The 20,135-nt window shown below is 43.6% G+C and overlaps 1 protein-coding gene across 1 annotated transcript; it reads left to right on the top strand.

Annotated features, from left to right (window-relative positions):
* Nucleotides 1–3: 3 nt before the first annotated feature.
* LOC131728360 (chloride channel protein 1-like) lies at nt 4–18,823 on the top strand (the record flags this gene model as incomplete). Its single annotated transcript, XM_059019375.1, has 10 exons — nt 4–36; nt 518–595; nt 2,346–2,424; nt 2,857–2,982; nt 12,110–12,194; nt 12,546–12,647; nt 17,303–17,387; nt 17,734–17,883; nt 18,354–18,423; nt 18,713–18,823. Coding segments are annotated over 10 exons (919 nt in total), but the record flags the coding sequence as incomplete, so codon positions are not given.
* Between the last annotated feature and the right edge of the window lie 1,312 nt (nt 18,824–20,135).

Here is a 20,135-nt window from a genome sequence, read left to right as displayed (position 1 = left end):
GCGGGACTGGGCAGCGGCATGCCGTTGGGGAAAGAGGTACTGACCACTATCCATCTGACTGTCTGTATGTCTGTCTGTCCAAGATTCTGTGTGTATGACTGTCTGTCTAAGAGTCTGTCCAAGAGTCTACGTGTGTATGGTCCACACTGTCTGTCTGAGTGTCTGAGTGTGTCACAGTCTATCTGTCCTTTCGGTTGAGGGTTTGTCTGTGTCTGCCTGTCTGTCAGAGTGTGTGTACATTTGTCTGTCTCTCGGTCTGTCTGTCTGCATGTTTTTGAATTTGTGACACATAAGTTGTCTGTCTATCTTTGCCTGTGTCCCTGTTTCTTCAAAATATAACCCAAGTTTCCTCCCTCTTGCCTCTTCCTTCTCTCCCCCATTCCTCTCTACTCCCTCACCTTCTCTCCTTCCTCCCTCTCCTCTCCCTCTCCCCCTCCCTGTGCCCCTACCTGCCTTTCTCCTCCCTCCCTCTCTTCCCTCTTTCTCTCCCTCTCTCCCCCCTCTCCTCCACCCACAGGGTCCGTTTGTCCACATCGCCAGTATCTGTGCCGTGGTTCTCAGCAAAATCATGTCAATCTTCTCAGGGGTGTACGAGGTAAGCAAAGTTTTGGATTTGAGAGGGTGGGAGGGAGAGAGAGAGTAAGTAAGAGAGGGGAGAAAGGGAGGTAGGAGATGCTGAAAGAGGGAGAAAGAAGGAGGAACAGAGAGAGGGAGAGAGAGGGAGGGGAGAGGGAAAGAGAGAGAGGGAGGAGAGATGGAAAGAGAGGGAGTGGGATAATGTAAGAGAGTGAGAGGTGGAGAGGGAGAGAGAGGGAGTTAGGAAAAGAGAGGGAAAGAGGGAGTGGGTGAGTGTAAGAGAGGGAGAGAGAGAGTGGGGGAGAGAGGGAGGGGGAGAGAGAGGGAGGATTAACTTAAACAGTGAAATGGGTCTCTGTAGCAGAAGTTTAAAGAGTCAGACAGCATCTCAGAGTGTAGCTGCTTGAACTATAACAGCACTGAATGTTTGATGTTTGCCAGCTTACTAAGCAAAACTACTGACATGAGCAGGGCAAAGCTGGAACTACAGGGAGATGAGTGAGGAGTGAGTGGCACTGAGTGAGACTGACACTGTGACTAACTGAACTGTGTGGCTCTGCTCTGAATCCAGCCCTGTGCTGTATGCTGCAAAACCAACACCTGATTAAAATAGATCGAACACAAATTATAGTCAAACAGGTGAGAAATGAAACAGCAGTACATTTAGGGTTACCATATGACTCCATGTGCACTAAGACAGTTTGGGACAGTTCAGGCAACTCACATCACAATGCATGTTTAATCTATCTCAGGTACCTTTAACAGCAGGACTACGCTTAGCAGTATGCATTGGGGTGTGAGTTGAAAGGCCTGAATGGTCTCAACCTGTCCTAGTGTACATGGAGTCATATGGTAACCCTAAGTACATTCTAGCTGGGATGAAGTTTCCCTGTAATTGAAACAGGGTTGAGTTGCATGGTGTGTGTGAGATTGTAAGTTTGCTGCATTGCCTTGCCTGGTCCTGACCGCATGGCTGTCTGTCTCTAACTCTCCTGACAGAGTGAGGCCCATCGCCTCGACCTGCTTGTGTGCGCTGGCGCAGTGGGTGTAGGCACATGCTTTGCAGCGCCGTTGGGAGGCAAGTTCAACTTCCACTACCACCTTAAACTAGTCACTGTCACCTGAAATGAGTTACTACCACCTTAGAATATTAAGTAAAGCCATCAGTTACTTACTATAACCTTCAAATATGAACGACCACCATAACTGAGTTACCACCACCTTAAATGAGTTAATACCACCCTAAAATTACTAACCTGAAATGAGTTACTACCACCTTAAATGAGTTACTACCACCTTAAATTATAACCACCTTATAATTCCAGTCACCTTATAATTACAACCACTTTTAAATTACTACCATTCTTAAATTATTACCACCAAAACAAAACAATTAACAAGTATGTACAGTAAGAAACTTTTACACAGCACCTAGCTACCTGTATGATCAGACAGAAAGAAGGTAGACAGCTGTCATTCTCTCAGTATCCCTTTGAACCAAGTTTCATCCCAATCGCACAAATGCTGTGTCAGTCGAGATGTGTCTTTTTCTCTGGCACTCTGGAACCTCAGCTCACTGTCTATCTTTCCATTTTTAATTCACTTGATTTTTCTTCTCTCTCACTCTTCCTTTCTCTCTCTTGTCTTACTTCTCTTTCCCTCTCCTTTTCTTGTCTGCCTTCCTTTCTCTTTTGTATTCCCTCTCCCATCTCCCTTTTCCCCTCTCTCCCCCTTTCTCCACTCCCCTCTCTGCTCTGCATGGTCAGTAGCACCCTTACTGCTACACTGACATTCTGACGGTGGGCTGTGCTGTGGGAGTGGGCTGCTGTTTCGGGACCCCCCTAGGAGGCAAGTCAGTCTGTCCTCCTACCTAACTAGATACCTACCTGCCTGAATATCTATAATCTATCAGTCTGTCCTCCTACCTAACTAGATACCTACCTGCCTGAATATCTATAATCTATTGGTCTGTCCTACCTACCTAACTAGATACCTACCTGCCTGAATATCTCTATCTATATATCTATATGACTGTGTGCACAATATCTATCTATCTATCAATCTATTTATCTATCTATCTATCTATAATATCTGTCTGTCTCATTATTTTTTTTAAATAAATCACAATCCTGTTTAATTTAGACATACAGACATGCTGTGTTTAATGTTATGAAGTTTCATTTTACAACTACCGTTTTACTAAATGTTCTCTCTCTCTCTCTGCTCCTCTCCCTGTGCCCCATCACCCCCTCTCCCTCCCCCTTCCCCCTCTCTCTGCAGGTGTCTTGTTCAGTATCGAGGTCACGTCCACGTACTTTGCTGTCAGAAATTACTGGCGGGGTTTCTTCGCTGCCACGTTTAGTGCCTTCATATTCCGGGTTCTGGCTGTCTGGAACAAAGATGCAGGTGAGGTGTGCTCACTATGTAACCGATGCACAAATTATGGTAAATATGGTCATTGAGTTACATGAGAAACAGCACGGGTCCCGGCACTGATCCCTGCTGCACCTCACTGAGAGAAGAGGTGTACCCCCTGCAAGTATATTTACCCAGTTACGTATCTAACTGCATGTGATCAGGGATGGAGATAAGACTCCTATTGTACAGCAGTTTCACCCATTCCAGGTTTTCCTATGAGCTTGATTAGCCAGTACTTTGTTATGCTATAAGGATAAGACCAGACCATGTTTCAAATCTTAATATTAATTTCAAAGTTTCAAATAACAAACAGTATTGTTTAGATGCAATAACATTTCACTAGCATTAACAGGATAGGCAATTGATCAAGTTACCTTTCCCTTGGAGAGAGCCTCAGATACTACATCGATAGTCTCAATGATCTGGAGGTATTGGGAGCTTCTCGTCTGTATCGCCTCTATGCCTGGTATTTATATTCTCGTTGACTCGGCCTATGTGACTAGTTTGTTTCTGTTATCTTACCAGTTATAGTTGCCAGTAGTAGAATGAGTTATTCAGCTGTTACTCCACACAGGTGCAACCAACCACAAACTACTCTCTTCTATAAGGTTACTGTGGTTAATTGTTCACCACAGTTCTACTTTCCCATACACTTATGCTATATGCATGCTGGGCAGTAGTGTGGAGTAGTGGTTAGGGCTCTGGACTCTTGACCGGAGGGTTGTTGGTTCAATCCCCAGTGGGGGACACTGCTGCTGTGCCCTTGAGCAAGGTACTTTACCTAGATTGCTCCAGTAGAAACCCACCTGTATAAATGGGTAATTGTATGTAAAAATAATGTGATATCTTGTAACAATTGTAAGTCGCCCTGGATAAGGGCATCTGCTAAGAAATAAATAATAATATTAATAATAATATATGCCTTATCACTTAACATCCTTGGCCTTAAGGCCAAGTGGGGTGTTGCCTTAGCAACTCTACTTATGCCAGAGTCACCTCCAGCAAACTGTTTTTCTGCCATTTGCACTCTACTCATTTCCATTTCCCTACAAGCTCAGGTGAGTCTTATTAAACTCATAGTAAGACCAGGATTTGATCAAACTGCTATGTAATGGGAGTCTTGTTTCTATCCCTGTACTCCCTTGTATTCCCATGGATTTCAGTTTAAGGATTAATCCGTGATCCGAAAAAGTCGTCCGTCAATCCATTGCACACTAGATGCGTTAATATCATACTTCAGAGCGCTGATGTGCAGTAGAGGCTTTGTAGTAAATATACCTAGTTTCAGTATTTTAATTTTAAAAAATACAATTCTGTTAATTCTTACATAACTTTGAACACAAAAATCTTAAATGTAGTATAAACTTAATGATCAGCAAACGCTGATGGAAAACATTTGCTAATTATTACATGTCTACTAGACTACAATAATGTTGCGCAATACAAAAACATATGATATTACACAACACAATTGTGACAGCATTAGGAACCATATGATCAATATATAAAGTTGGGAAGCTAGCAATGAGCTACCTAAAATACTTAACATCACTTTCATGTACTGCCCAAGCCCTGACCACTCTTGGTTGCCCTGTCACACTTCTTTCTCTGATATGTGTCTCCAGGTTAGGCCATTGTTTCTTTACTTCCTCGACTACAATTTAAATAAAAAGTATATGTTTGTAATAACCTCTGCTTCACAAAATCCATGTTTTCATGTTTTATAGTACATTCATTCATGCCCAAGTCCACGGCAATGTCTTTCCATATTGTTGTGTCTCTGAGTTGAGGCGCACAGATTTAAGAAAACATAAGCATAAGGCTGTTCAGAAGTTGATTGCTTTAGAATAATAACTCCAGGAAAACCAATCGTAGTTCAAAAAGGATGACACTTTTATAAGCAAAATAAATACAGCATAATATCACTCGCTCCACTCCCAAACCATTCTGCCCGCTTCTAGCGCGGTGGCACCTTATCCGTGTCCCAGCCAACCAATCAGCTTTCAGAACAATTGACACAGTTTATTCCTAATATGGAACTAATGTCATTTATCAATAATGTCACAAGATAGAATGACTGGTAACACTGGATCAAAATGCACCAAAAGGCTTTCGGAGCATAGCTGCTTCCAAGTACCATCAAACGCCTTCTGAACTCTGTCTGTCCAAAACCACTCTTTATTTTTCTCTAACTATTTGGTCATGGGCTTAATAAGTGTGACCAGATTAGGTATGAACTTCCCATAATAATTAACCTCAGTTCCATTACGTCTTTTGGAGCAGGCACTTTCTTGAAAGCATCTGCCTTTTTTTTTAAAGGACGGATACCTTCTGCTTTGATAATGTGACCAAGGTACTTTTGGAAAAATGCACATTTTTCTTGGTTTACTTTAAACCTGTGCTGTTCTAATTTGCACAAGACAGCTTACAAATTCTGCAAATTTTCAGCAGTATCTCTAGCAGTTACTAGAATGTCATCTAAGTAACAAATGACTCCTTCTAAGCCTTGCAAAAGAATATCCATAAATCGCTGAAATAGTGTTGGCGCACTAGAAACACCATAGGGTAGCCTATTATACTGAAATAGCCCCTTCTGTGTTGTAATAGTCAAGTACCGCTTACTCGCATCACTCAACTCTACTTGCTGACAAGCCTGCGCTAGATCCAACTTACTGAACTGTTTACCATTAGCCACTTGTGCAAACAGATCTTGAACTCTAACCATGGGTTAATAGTCACTTTATAGTCACCACAGATGCAGACACTCCCATCGGTTTTGGGTACACATACTATTGGTGCTGCCCACTGTGAATACGCTACCGGTGACAGAATGCCCTGATGCACCAATTCATCCAATTGTTTATCTACTGCTTCTCGTAGCGCGTATGGAACAGGTCTAGCCTTTCAAAATTTGGGGGCAGCTTGTTCTGCTACATACAGTTTTGCTTTAATACCATTAACTAAGCCTATCCCCCTATCACTACTCTCTTTGAAACAGCATTCTCGCGCTTGGTGTTTTGTTCTGAGGCATCGGTAACAAACGGCCTGAGACTTGCCCTTCTTGGGATTGGCATGGCCTGTCTTTGACTTTGAGTCATGGCTACCAGTGCTGTAAGCCGCCATCGGCTGAATTTGTTTTAAACTAGCCGCGGTGCTTTCAAAATTTTGTTTCCCCATAAGCAGCCCCTAAAAGACGACTTCTCAATTCTCTGTTGGTTATTCTGATGGTCAGTTGGTCCCTTAACTGCTCATTTAATGTAGTCCCAAACTGACATGGTTCAGCAAGTCCCTTTCGCCCCACTATGTACTTTGACACGGACTCTGACTGTATTTGCTTATGGCTACGAAACGCATATCGATCCACCACTACATTCCTCTTAGGCTCAAAATGTCCCCGTAGCACCTCCAACAACTCATCTAGTGTTGAATCTGGGGTACTTTTATGAGCTATTAAGTCTTTTAACAAGGCAAAGTTTTTCGTGCCGATTACAGTGAGAAAAACAGCCTTCATCCTCTCTGTGGAGATCTCATTTGCTACAAAGAAATTTTCTAAATGTTCCTCAAAATTTGTAAACGTCTCACTTGCCTGATCAAATTCCAGTGTTGGGGCTGTTTTTCCGAGGTATGCCGTTTTCTTCACTTCAATCCGATTTATATTCTGGTTATTAACAGACTTTTCGCGTAGATCCCATCCTAGTCGCCAATTTCTGTTGTGTGTCTGAGTTGAGGTGCACAGATTTAACCCTTTGCGGTCCATTGTCGGACTGGGTCCGACATTGCAATTATTCCTCACAGGTCCTTTGTCGGACTGGGTCCGACATCATTATAGCAAAGCAATAAACGGGTGTCTAGTCATTTTTTCGCCGGAAAAAGCAGAGAAAACCATTCAATTGCCGAGTGGGAGCGACAGGAGCCGAGACAAGTCGATAAAAAAAAAGCCGTATCTCATGAATAGTCATACATGGTATCAGGTATCAGATACGGGGGCGGTCTGAAGTAAACAAGTTGGCTGATTGAATCAGCGCACAGAAAACACAGACATTTGCAGAGCTTTTTTGAGATGTTATAGTAATAAAATAATGACTTGGATCGCATTATTGAGGAGTTTGGTGATAAAACGAGTGATCCGGAGATGATCGATCTGTATGTACGACTATTATTATTATTATTATTTATTTCTTACATAGGTGAACGCTATAGCAAACGAAAGAGTGGGGCGGGGCTGGAGATGCCTAGTGAGTGCTTTGTTGATATGCAGGGCCATTTAAACCCGTTTGACTGTGAAAAAAAATACTTTTAAACAGCGCGTCTAAAATTAACTGCGCGTGTGAAAATTAATTAGACCTGGCGTGCCTGACGCCCAATTAATAAATGGACCGCAAAGGGTTAAGAAAACATAAGCAGAAGGCTGTTCAGAAGTTGATTGCTCCGTCCTACTCTAGGCTGTTCCTCAGCTCACTTTACAACAATATCAGGGGCTGCCCAAAGATTCCCCACTTTCTCTCTCTTTCTGTAGATTATTTTCTTTAATTTTCTTTCTGGAAGTTTTTCTCCCGTCCGTCTGTAGTCAAGCGAGACCGCTTGCTCGTTGTTCCAGTCTAAAAGGGCAGAGCTGAGGAAATAGCAGAGTATTAATTTGTAGGTTCAGCAATCCCACTAAAACCTGCCTCCCAGCCACTCAGTGAGGGGGAAAGCGCACACACCCTCTTCCCCACCTCTCTGTGTCACCGCCATGACTGGCAGGCAGATCCCACGGGACTGCCGCCCCCCTTCCTGCAGCATCGTGCATGCGTCAGACGGCCAGTCCAGATCTCTCCCTGTTAAACATCCTCCTCCTTAGAATGGCACCACCGGTCCATTCGAAATCCTACACCCCTATGCCTTCCCGAGAGAAAAAAACCGCATTTAGATGGAGCTTTCCTGCTCGGTGGACAACCCTGAAGGCATAGGGCTGCAGGGCCAAGTACCACCGGGTGATTCTGGCATTGTTATTTTTCATCCGGTGAAGTCATGCTAAGGGGGCATGATCTGTTACCAGAGTGAAGTGTCGCCCCAGGAGGTAGTACCGGAGTGACTCGACTGCCCATTTTACTGCGAGACACTCCTTCTCGATGGTACTATAGTTATTTTCACGGGCAACGAGCTTCCTGCTGATATACAGGACTGGGTGCTCGCTTCCCCGCACCTCCTGAGACAATACTGCCCCGAGACCTGTCTTTGACGCATCCGTCTGCAGGGTGAACCTCTTGCTGAAATTAGGAGTGCATAGCACTGGCTTGCTACACAGCCTTCGCTTCAGAGCGAGCAAGGCCCTCTGGCATGGCTCCGTCCACTGAACCGTATTTGGGGCAGCCTTCTGGGTGAGGTCTGTCAAAGGCGTAGCGAGCGTGGCAAAGTTCGGAATGAACTTCCTATAATAGCCCGCTAGACCCAAGAAAGAGCGCACCTGGGTTTTGGTTGTAGGGACCGGCCAGTCAGCCAAGGCTTTCACCTTAGCAATCAGCGGTCTGATCTGGCCGCTCCCTACTCGATACCCCAAATACTCCGACTCACTCTTCCCAATGGCACATTTCTTTGGGTTAGCAGTGAGCCCAGCCTCCAGCAAGGATTGCAATACCGCCGCTACCTTACGCAGATGACTCGGCCAATCCTCACTGTGGATAACCATGTCATCTATGTAAGCAGCGGTGTACTGCTGATTGGGCCGCAAAATGCGATCCATCATCCGCTAGAAAGTGGCTGGTGCTCCGTGCAACCCAAAAGGCATGGTCCTAAATTGGTATAACCCGAAGGGATTTGAAAATGCCGTCCTCTCTCTGGATTCTGGGGTCAGGGATAAGCATCAAACCTTGATTTCTCATTAACTCGTCTGAAGTCAATGCAAAACCGAGTTGACCAGTCTGGTTTATCCACTAAAACAATAGGACTGTTCCAGTCACTTTGGGACTCTTCTATTACCCCCAGTCTCAGCATCTCATCAATCTCCGTTTTTATTACCTGTCTTTTACGTTCAGGTATACGGTACGGCATCTGGCGAACTGGCGCCCCCGGCTCAACTTCAATGTGATGATGGGCTACTCGAGTCTGCCCCGGGACGGGAGAAAACACATCAGGAAATTCCGTCACCAGTGCCCGAGCCTGACATTTCTGTGTTGGTGTCAGATTTTCTGCAATCTGGACCGACCCTGTTTTCGCCAACACAGAAAGATCAGGTCCCAGGTCTGTGACGTCATCTGCCTGCGCCACTACCAACGCCTCCTGTTGCAACCAGGGCTTCAAGAGGTTTACATGATAAATGTGTTTCTCTCTTCGTCGCTCCGGCTGGCAGATCTCATAATCCACTGTCCCAATCCGGCGTGTAACCTCAAAAGGTCCTTGCCACTTAGCCAGAAGTTTCGACTCAGAACTGGGTAATAATAGAAGTACTTTATCCCCCGGCTGAAATGTGCGTAACCTGGCTCCTTGGTTGTACTGTGTCTCCTGTCTGTGCTGAGCCTGCAGCAAATTGTCATGCACCCATTTTCCAACAGATTCAAGATGTTTGCGCAGGTCCAACACATACCGGACTATATTTGTCGAATTATCCTGCTGTTCCTCCCACATCTCTCTGACCAGATCGAGCACACCCCAGGGTCTTCGCCCATACAGCAGCTCGAATGGCGAAAAGCCCGTGGAAGCCTGGGGTACCTCTCTGATCGCAAAGAGAAGGGGAGGAATCAGCTGGTCCCAGTAACGCACATCACTACTAATAAATCTGCGCAACATGTTCTTAAGGGTCTAAAGCGCTCCACAAGACCATCGGTCTGAGGATGAAACACCGAGGTCCTAATGGTCTTAATCCCCAAAAGTTTACATGTTCCGCGGATTAGTCGGGACATAAAGTTGGTGCCTTGGTCGGTTAGTATTTCTTTGGGAATCCCGACTTGGGAAAAGACCTTCACAAGCTCGTTGGCAACAGATTTGGCTGAGGCAGAGAGGATAACGTGTGGCATAATCCAGAATAACCAATAGGTGTGTGTATCCCGCCGCACTCCTCTCCAGCTGCCCAACCAAATCCATTCCAATACGCTCAAACGGTGCTTCCACTAGGGGCAACGGCACCAGTGGGGCTCGTGGGACGGCTCTAGGACTGGCTTTCTGACACTCCCCACAACGGTCGCAAAAACGTCTGACGTCACCATCCAGCCCCATCCAGTAGAACCGTGACACAAGCCTTGCTTTAGTCTTATCCCTTCCCAGATGACCAGACAAAGGAATAGCGTGAGCCAGCCACAGTAAATCCTCCTTAAAGGATTGAGGAATCAGCAACTGGTGACGCACTTCCCCAGTCTGGGGCAATTTGTCAGCACGGTACAGGAGGTCTCGAGCGATTTCAAAGTGAGGGTACATGGCGGCACGTCTGGGCTCGACCACCCGACCATTAACCACCGCTGCTTGGTCAAAGAGCCTGCCCAGCACGTCGTCACGCCCTTGCTCGAGGCGGAAGTCACGGGAACGAGCTAAAAAATCAGCTTCCATGGCTTCCAGCTCAGGATCAGGTCGGTCCTGAGCGGAGGCAGCCGAACTAGACCCCTGCGCTGGCTCCGCGGCCTCCCCCCCAGACTCTTCACCAATCGCCCCCACCTGAAACTTCTCAAACTCCCTCCATTGCCAGCCCTCATTCTTAGCAGCCCGGTGCTCCCGTTTAGTTTTACGGGGTTTAAATTCATGACAAAACCACTCCGGGTCACGAAAGGTAAAGATCTCTCCAATTACTTCCTCTTTCTTAGCCAATAGGGAGGACGGGTCAGGGCAGCCAACCAACTCTTGAACTGCCCACAGTCCCGTCCCAGAACTACCGGTACTGGCAATCGAGGACACAACCCCACCTTCACCTGTGTCACCTGCTGGCCAATTTTCACCGTTATGCTAACCTTAGGATAAGAACGAACATCCCCATGAATACATTTAATATGCACCCGTCCCAATATTTGTTTATGCCCCGGTGAAATTAGGCTATCCTTTATTAGGGACTGACCAAACCCTGAATCCAGGAGCGCCTGGGTTTTTGTACCATCCCCTGTCACAGGAATAACAAAACCCATCTGCTGAAGTGATTGAGGTAATTGAACATGCTTACCTGGTCGGCTGAGGTCACACTCCATCACGGGGCAGTCCTGTGTGATGTGGCCCACCTCCCTGCACGTCCAACACCATGATGGGCTGGTTTCTCGCCCCAATGCTACAACAAGGGGTGGAAACACTGGAGCCATCAAAGGGGCTCGACGATGAGGTGGCCGCGTGAGACCCCGGTCCGACACTGCAGCAGCCCGTGGGTAACCCCACCCTGCCCCAGTTCCCGGGCCGGGAGCTCCCGCTGACACCCCCCGTCCAAATACCTGTCTACCCCTTCCCCCCAGTCCCTGCACCCTCTCTGGGGCCAGTGGAGGGGGTGATACAGTAATTGCGTTACTTCCAGGCAGTCTTGCTGGCGTTGGCCCTGCTGCCTGATACTGCTCCGCCAACTCGACCGCCAGATCCAAAGTGGCAGGTGCCTGCCGTTGCACCCATAGCCGAGGTGCCAGTGCCAAGCACTCTAGGGAGCGCTCCACCACGATCACCTCCACCAACCTGGCTTTGGTGCTCGCGTCCGGGTTCAGCCAGCCAGCCAGTTTTTCTCCCGTCCGTCTGTAGTCAAGCGAGACCGCTTGCTCGTTGTTCTGGTCTAAAGGGGCAGATCTGAGGAAACAGCAGAGTATTAATTTATAGGTTCAGCAATCCCACTAAAACCTGCCTCCCAGCCACTCAGAGAGGGGAAAGTGCACACACCCTCTTCCCCACCTCTCTGTGTCACCGCCATGACTGGCAGGCAGATCCCATGGGACTGCCACCCCCCTTCCTGCAGCATCATGCATGTGTCAGACGGCCAGTTGAGATCTCTCCCTGTTACAGGAACTAATGTCATTTTCCAACGACTGTCTTGTTTCCAGTGTCTCTACGTTCCTTTGTTCTAAAAATCCTTTTTTTTAAAGAACAGTGCTGATCAGGCATTTGAATACATCTGGGACACTAATCCTAACCCTCCTGTAATGTTCCTGGAACGCTCCATTAATCTGCTTCTCAATTTGTCCCTCAGTAACGATCACTGCCCTTTTCCAAACAAACTTCCGAATGGATTTCCCCTTTGACCTCCAAGAATTGCCTGCATTTGCCATCATTGGGTATGTTGGATTTATATTTACCTGTCCTAATGTAGAAAAGCAACACAATGCTTGTTATTTACCTTAGTCACAGTTCTAATATATACTATACAGGGGCAACAGCAATGACTTTGACAGTTTAACTTAGTTTCAGACTCAATAGTTTTATATATTATACAGCAGTGGCACCAGAAATGATTCAGAGTACTCCCCTGATATAGATACAGTGGCACCAATGTAGTGGTTCTGTGTTATATTTATTACATTAAGAGGCAATGATAACTGATGTATAGAGCAGTTACAATGGGATGCTTTGGTTGACATGTCCCCCCCCCTTTCTCTCGCTCCCCCTCCCCTCTCCCCCTCTCTCAGGATATTGTGTGGGTTCCTCGGTGCCTTCTTTGTGTATCTGAATCGGCAGGTGGTTGTCTTCATGCGAAGACAAACGGTGTTAACACGCTTCCTGACAAGATAGTAAGTGCACACTGAGCTGGTAACATGAATCAATCGTAGAAATAGCTACAGCAGGTAGACTAGTGCTGTCGTTTGAGTTTGAGAGCTGTACAGTGAATCACAGATGAGTGTTGCACTTTCAAACTTAAACATCATCAGTCTACCTGGCAATTTCTACTAGCTTCAGACGAAATGTTGTAGCTAATTATTAAAACAGAGTTTTCAGTTTATCAATGACTTTTCCTCATCATTAAGCATTTCTAGTGATTGACGAGTATCCTGTTGGATCCTGGTTCTCTTTGGATATAGAGCTGTTTGTAGTTTTTTAAATCTCTCTCTCTCTCTCTCTCTCTCTCTCTCTCTCTCTCTCTCTCTCTCTCTCTCTCTCTATATATATATATATATATATATATATATATATATATATATACAGTGCCTTGAAAAAGTCTTTACACCCTTGAACATTTTTCACATTCTATTGCCTAAAAAATACAATTCAAAATGCATTAAAGTAGGAGTTTGTTTTACTGATCTACACAACATCATCTACACTTTCAACGTGAAAGAACAATTATAGAAATATTCAAAAAGTCATTAAAAATACAAAACCAAAAAGTCTTGATTGTATAAGTCTTCACATCCTTTGTCATAGCAAACCCAAATTAGCTCAGGTACAACAAATTGCCTTAACAAGGCACATAATAAGTTAAATAGAGCCCACCTGTGTCCAATCACAGTAGTTCAACTGATTCGAATACTCCTGGATGAAGAATCAAGCTGTTTCTGTTGTATTAAATGAATTTGAAGCAAATGGCAAAACATGCCAAACAAGGAGCTGCCAAAAGAACTCCGGGATAAAGTTATTGAAAGCTACAGATTGGGGGAAGGCTATAAGAAACTTTCAATGTCTTTGAATATCCCTTGGGGCACTGGCAGGTCCATCATTATAAAGTGGAAACAGTTTGGCACCACCAAGACACTGCCTCGATCAGGCCGTCCCTCCAAAGTCAGTAACCATGGCTTAAGGAAACTGCTGAGGGAGGTCACTGTGAAGCCTAAGATAACTTTAAAAGAACTACAGAGGACTCTGGCTGAGATTGGGGAAAATGTTGACTGTTCAACAATTTCAAGAGTACTCCATAAACATGGCCTGTATGGGAGGGTGGCAAGAAGGAAGCCACTGCTTAAAAAAAGCCATATGATGTGCCGCATAGCTTTTGCAAAGAAACACTTAGGGGACACTGCATGCATGTGGGTTTTGTGGTCTGATGAGACCAAAGTGGAACTTTTTGGTCTTAATGCTAAGCGATATGTGTGGCGTAAACCAAACACAGCACATCACCCTGCTAACACCATCCCTACAGTAAAGCATGGTGGTGGCAGCATTATGTTTGCATTATGCTTTGCAGTAGCGAGGACAGGGATGCTTGTGAAGATCGAGGGAAAGATGGATGGTGCAAAGTACAGGCAGATCATGGAAGAAAACCTAATCCAGTCTGCCAGAGATATGGGACTGGGGAGAAGTTTCACCTTTCAGCAGGACAATGATCCTAAGCACAAAGCAAAAGCAACAATGGAGTGGCTCAGCAAGAAGAAAGTGAATGTCCTCGAGTGGCCTAGTCAAAGCCCAGAGAAAATCTGTGGCGAGACTTGAAGACTGCAGTCCTCAGACGATCCCCAGCCAACTTGAAAGTGCTTGAGCTATTCTGCCAAGAAGAATGGGCAAAAACTGCACCATCCCGCTGTGCTAAGTTGGTAGACACTTATCCAAAAGACTCAACGACTCAAGCAAGTTTTGACTCAAGGGGTGTGAAGACTTATGCAATCAAGACTTTATTTTGTATTTTTTTATTACTTTTTGAATATTTCTATATTTACTCTTTCATGTTGAAAGTGTAGGTGATGTTGTGTAGATCAGTGAAACTAACTCCTACTTTAATGCATTTTGAATTGAATTTTTTAGGCAGTAGAATGTAAAAAATGTTCCAGGGTGTGAAGGCTTTTTCAAGGCACTGTATATATATATATATATATATAGTAACACAGCCTTCTGTCAAGGCTCGTTAACACCCTTTAAAATGAGCAGACCTAGATTTGCATGCACTTTTATTATTTACAGAAATAAAACAAAACCAAAAACAAAACCTAACTCCCACGTAGAGTGCTAAACTATACTTTTCTTCTTATTCTACAGCTGAGCCATTTACCGATTGCAAACACACACAACACAATACAACACAGGTTCACACAGTACCTTTTCTTATCATTCCGACCACACAGGTCTTTTCACAGGATTTACACATGCCGACAGCCATTGAGACAAGCTCAGATTTAACTGATTTTCTGATACTATGAATTTTCAACATGGTCCCGGCCAAATTCAGCAGTTGCTTACTGTAAATGACTTCTTAAAATCCGAATTGTCTAAACACGAATTTCCTGTTCCCCAGGGAAGAACATTTTTAATTAAACAAAGGGTATTGGGAATTGTATTCACTTGCATCCAGGCTAGCGACTGTTCTGTATTTTAGTGCTGTTTTGCGACTAGTGATCCTATGATGCATTTTGAGTTGCAATAGTGCTCATGCATCAATGCCATTTACATGAAGCAGAGAAGTGAGTGGCCAGCGCAAAAAATTGAATTATCCTTGCATACAACAGTGGAGGTGTTCAAAGTGGTGGATAATGTACCACTGTACAAGACAAAGGAAGATGTTGCTGCAGATTTCAACATTTCCCCCGAACAATGAAATTTGATACTGTAACTTCAATAAAAACTCACAGTATGCATTTGGCTTAGACTCCTGATAATAGATGACAGATTTTTTTTTTTTTTGCTGGTCCCTTGAAATTCATATTAATCAGTTGACTGTAGATAGATAGATAGATAGATAGATAGATAGATAGATAGATAGATAGATAGATAGATAGATAGATAGATAGAGATACATTGATAGATACAGTACTGTGCAAAAGTTTTAGGCAGGTGTGAAAAAATGCTGTAAAGAATGCTTTCAAAAATAGACATGTTAATAGGTTATATTTATCAATTAACTAAATGCAAAGTGAGTGAACCGAAGAAAAATCTAAATCAAATCCATATTTGGTGTGATCACCCTTTGCCTTCAAAACAGCATCAATTCTTCTAGGTACACTTGCACAACTTGCTCAGGGATTTTGTGGGCATATAGTCAGGTGTATGATTAAACAATTATACCAAACAGGTGCTAATGATCATCAATTCAATATGTAGGTTGAAACACAATCATTAACTGAAACAGAAACAGCTGTGTAGAAGGAATAAAACTGGGTGAGGAACAGCCAAACTCAGCTAACAAGGTGAGGTTGCTGAAGACAGTTTACTGTCAAAAGTCATACACCATGGCAAGACTGAGCACAGCAACAAGACACAAGGTATTTATACTGCATCAGCAAGGTCTCTCCCAGGCAGAAATTTCAAGGCAGACAGGGGTTTCCAGATGTGCTGTCCAAGCTCTTTTGAAGAAGCACAAAGAAATGGGCAACGTTGAGGACCATAGACGCAGTGGTCGGCCAAGGAAACTTACTGCACCAGATGAAAGACACATCATGCTTACTTCCCTTTGCAATCGGAAGATGTCCAGCAGTGCCATCAGCTCAGAATTGGCAGAAAACAGTGGGACCGTGGTACACCCATCTACTGTCCGGAGAAGTCCGGTCAGAAGTGGCCTTCATGGAAGACTTGCAGCCAAAAAGCCATACCTCCGACGTGGAAACAAGGCCAAGCGACTCAACTATGCACGAAAACACAGGAACTGGAGTGCAGAAAAATGGCAGCAGGTGCTCTGGACTCTTGAAATATTTGGCTGTAGCAGAAGGCAGTTTGTTCGCCGAAGGGCTGGAGAGCGGTACACGAATGAGTGTCTGCAGGCAACAGTGAAGCATGGTGGAGGTTCCTTGCAAGTTTGGGGCTGCATTTCTGCAAACGGAGTTGGGGATTTGGTCAGAATTAATGGTCTCCTCAGTGCTGAGAAGTACAGGCAGATACTTATCCATCATGCAATACCATCAGGGAGGCATCTGATTGGCCCCAAATTTATTCTGCAGCATGACAACGACCCCAAACATACAGCGAAAGTCATTAAGAACTATCTTCAACGTAAAGAAGAACAAGGAGTCCTGGAAGTGATGGTATGGCCCCCACAGAGCCCTGATCTCAACATCGAGTCTGTCTGGGATTACATGAAGAGAGAGAAGCAACTGAGGCTGCCTAAATCCTCAGAAGAACTGTGGTTAGTTCTCCAAGATGTTTGGGCCAACCTACCTGCCGAGTTCCTTCAAAAACTGTGTGCAAGTGTACTTAGAAGAATTTATGCTGTTTTGAAGGCAAAGGGTGGTCACACCAAATATTGATTTGATGTAGATTTTTCTTTTGTTCACTCACTTGTTAATTGATAAATATAAACTATTAGCATGTCTATTTTTGAAAGCATTCTTACTTTACAGCATTTTTTCACACCTGCCTAAAACTTTTGCACAGTACTGTATATCGATAGAGTTTTTGATTAAAAGATACATTTATAGATACACTGATAGATAGTTCTGTTGATTGATATATAATGTAGTCAGGCAGATACATTGATAGTTTTTTAGACAGTTTTATTGACAGACTGTCTAAAATTGTGTTTGTTTTACAGTCGGCTCATCTACCCAGGGGTTGTGACCTTTGTCATTGCAACCTTGACCTTTCCCCCTGGGTTCGGACAGTTCATGGCTGGAGAGGTGAGAGGTCAAAATCCCAATTATACATTGTATTATTTATTATTATTATTATTATTATTATTATAACTTCAACTAACAAAACGAGTGCTGATCGAATGGTGATATATGAGGACTGTGTATCGCTGCTGTGCGAAACAAGCTGATTTTCACCTTGTTGTGAAATCAGCTTGTACCGCTCAAGACACTATGCCATATTCTCTATATGTGACCATGCATCAGCTGTCTGTTTGTAACCCACTGAGAGATATTCAACAAGCCAGTAGGTGGCGCAAATGTACCATATAGTTCCTTAAAGGTACAGTAAGCAGTTAGTCAAGGATCGTTCCTACTGCTCTGTGTTCCCCAGCTGATGCCTCGTGAGTCGATAAACTCCCTCTTCGATAACCACACCTGGACGAAGCATGATGGCTCCACACACGTCCTGGGGCGATCAGCAGTCTGGATGCACCCCAAAATCAGCGTCTTTGTCATCCTGCTGCTTTTCTTTGTCATGAAGGTAAAAAAAATGCTTTCAATTGTCTTTTCAAACACTTAATGCAAAAGTTAATTGTCATTGAATGGTACTGAATTGTGAAGGTGAGGGAAGGGCAGCTTTTCTTGTTTTAAAATCACCACATTAATGAATGGATTTATTTAATACCTGCTGATAAATACTTCTTAAAGGCAGTTCCGAGTACAAGTATCAGCACCCCCTTGTTGCTGGTGCTAATATGAGGTAATGAAGTTGATTTCAAAACATTGGATGGTACTCCTTTGATGTGGGGGATGCAGTGATAATGTTGCTAATGGTGCTAATAAGAGGTTAGGAAATGGCTTTCAAAACCTTGATTAGCACTGCTTTAATGGAGCTTAAACAGTGCAGTAAATCGCATCTAATTATATTTTCACATTTAACAAAGACTTGCTGTTTGCAATCAGTCTGAGTGGTTCATATTGCAATTACTCATCTCTCTCTCACCCTCTCAGTTTTGGATGTCAGCCATTTCCACCACCATGCCTGTCCCTTGTGGAGCATTTATGCCTGTCTTCATACTGGGTAAGATCTGGAAATCCCACTGGGGTCCCATTATAACCAGCAGAACCATTAGCAGACCACAACATTAACAGTGATGGCAACTGCACAATGGATCTGATAGGATCTTCACTGGCAATGCAGAGAGCAGATATATTCATGCGATAATGGTTCTGTATTATAACAGCAGGTAAGCACAGGGCAGCTACAATGTTACGATGGTATGAGGGCATCACTGGCTAACTCCTACTAACTTCTCCCCTCTTCTCTCTCGTCTCCCCTGTATCCTCTATTCTCCCCCCTCTCTCTCTAGGAGCTGCGTTCGGTCGTCTTGTTGGTGAGATCATGGCCACTCTCTTTCCGAACGGGATTCTCTTCGATGGGATTGTATACCGGATTCTCCCTGGGGGTTATGCGGTCATTGGTCAGTCACCCTGTTCTTCTGCATTAAGACTCTGCGCTGACTCAAGTGTGGTTATGCAGCTTGAATCAGTAACAGTTTGCAGTCACGCAGCTGTTCTGGGTTCTATTGTTCCAGCACTGAGGCCGTCAATTGGTTAACTTCTATTAACCTCTGCCCTCCCCCACTCTTCTCCTCTCCTCCTTTCACCTCTCTCCTGAAGTTAACATGTCCAATTTAAGGATACAATTGATTAATATGTGTAATGGTTTCTTAATTTCATTAGCACACTGTATACATGTCTTCCTTACAAGTTAAAGATTGCCAAGATTAACAATTGAGCAGTAAATCACACAACATGGTTATATATTTTATGAATTTGATCAAAAAGAACATAAATACAGTACAAAAGCAGAAAAGAAGGTTTATATCAAAATAGCATTAATTAGCACATTAAGTTTCAGTAATTAATAATATTAAGGTAATATCTCACCCTGTGTATTAATTAAGTGGAAAAGAAGGCATTCATCAATAGTCTATCTGGGGTGGCCAATTCGTATCGTTTTCCCGTTATACTTTGCCCATCGGACAAGTAGTTTTTATTTATTTATTTTTGCTATGTTCGCTCTATTGCTAGAAAGGCACTCCGGGTATATTTGTAGAGAGCCACTCAAGTTTCGAAAGTCTAGCACATACATAAAATTTTTAAAAAGTGTTTTCAGTCCCACCTCTATTACTTCTGATTGGCTGTGGAAGAAGCTGATCTTCTGTTGGTTATAAAGAAACCCAGAAATGGCTGGCAGAGGATGAGAGCCTCTGTCAAGACACACGCTAATCTTTTAAACTGTATTATTTACGTTTTTTGTAAATGAGCAAAAAAAGTGATACTACTTTATTAATACATGAACCTGACATTTAAATGCAGCAATCTAGTAAAGTTACCAAATACTACTACTACTACTACTACTAATAATAATAATAATAATAATAATAAAATACACCTCGAGGTCAAGCGTGTATATGTTGGGAATGTTTAAAAAAAAAAACTAGTTTACTGTTTAGAAGACAAACTTTTTTTTCTTTCGATAGTGTTGCTATAACTAGTTTGCTGTTTACCACATTTACATTGTATATTATATATATATATATATATATATATATATATATATATATATATATATATATATATATCTATATATATATAGATATATATATATATACATACAGACGTGCTCAAATTTGTTGGTACCCTTACAGCTCATTGAAATAATGCTTCATTCCTCCTGAAAAGTGATGAAATTAAAAGCTATTTTATCATGTATACTTGCATGCCTTT

Source organism: Acipenser ruthenus, unplaced genomic scaffold (assembly GCF_902713425.1).
Source record: "Acipenser ruthenus unplaced genomic scaffold, fAciRut3.2 maternal haplotype, whole genome shotgun sequence".
Taxonomy (NCBI): domain Eukaryota; kingdom Metazoa; phylum Chordata; class Actinopteri; order Acipenseriformes; family Acipenseridae; genus Acipenser; species Acipenser ruthenus.
The sequence above is the reverse complement of the archived record's forward strand: the minus strand, read 5'-3'. Positions and strand labels throughout refer to the sequence as shown.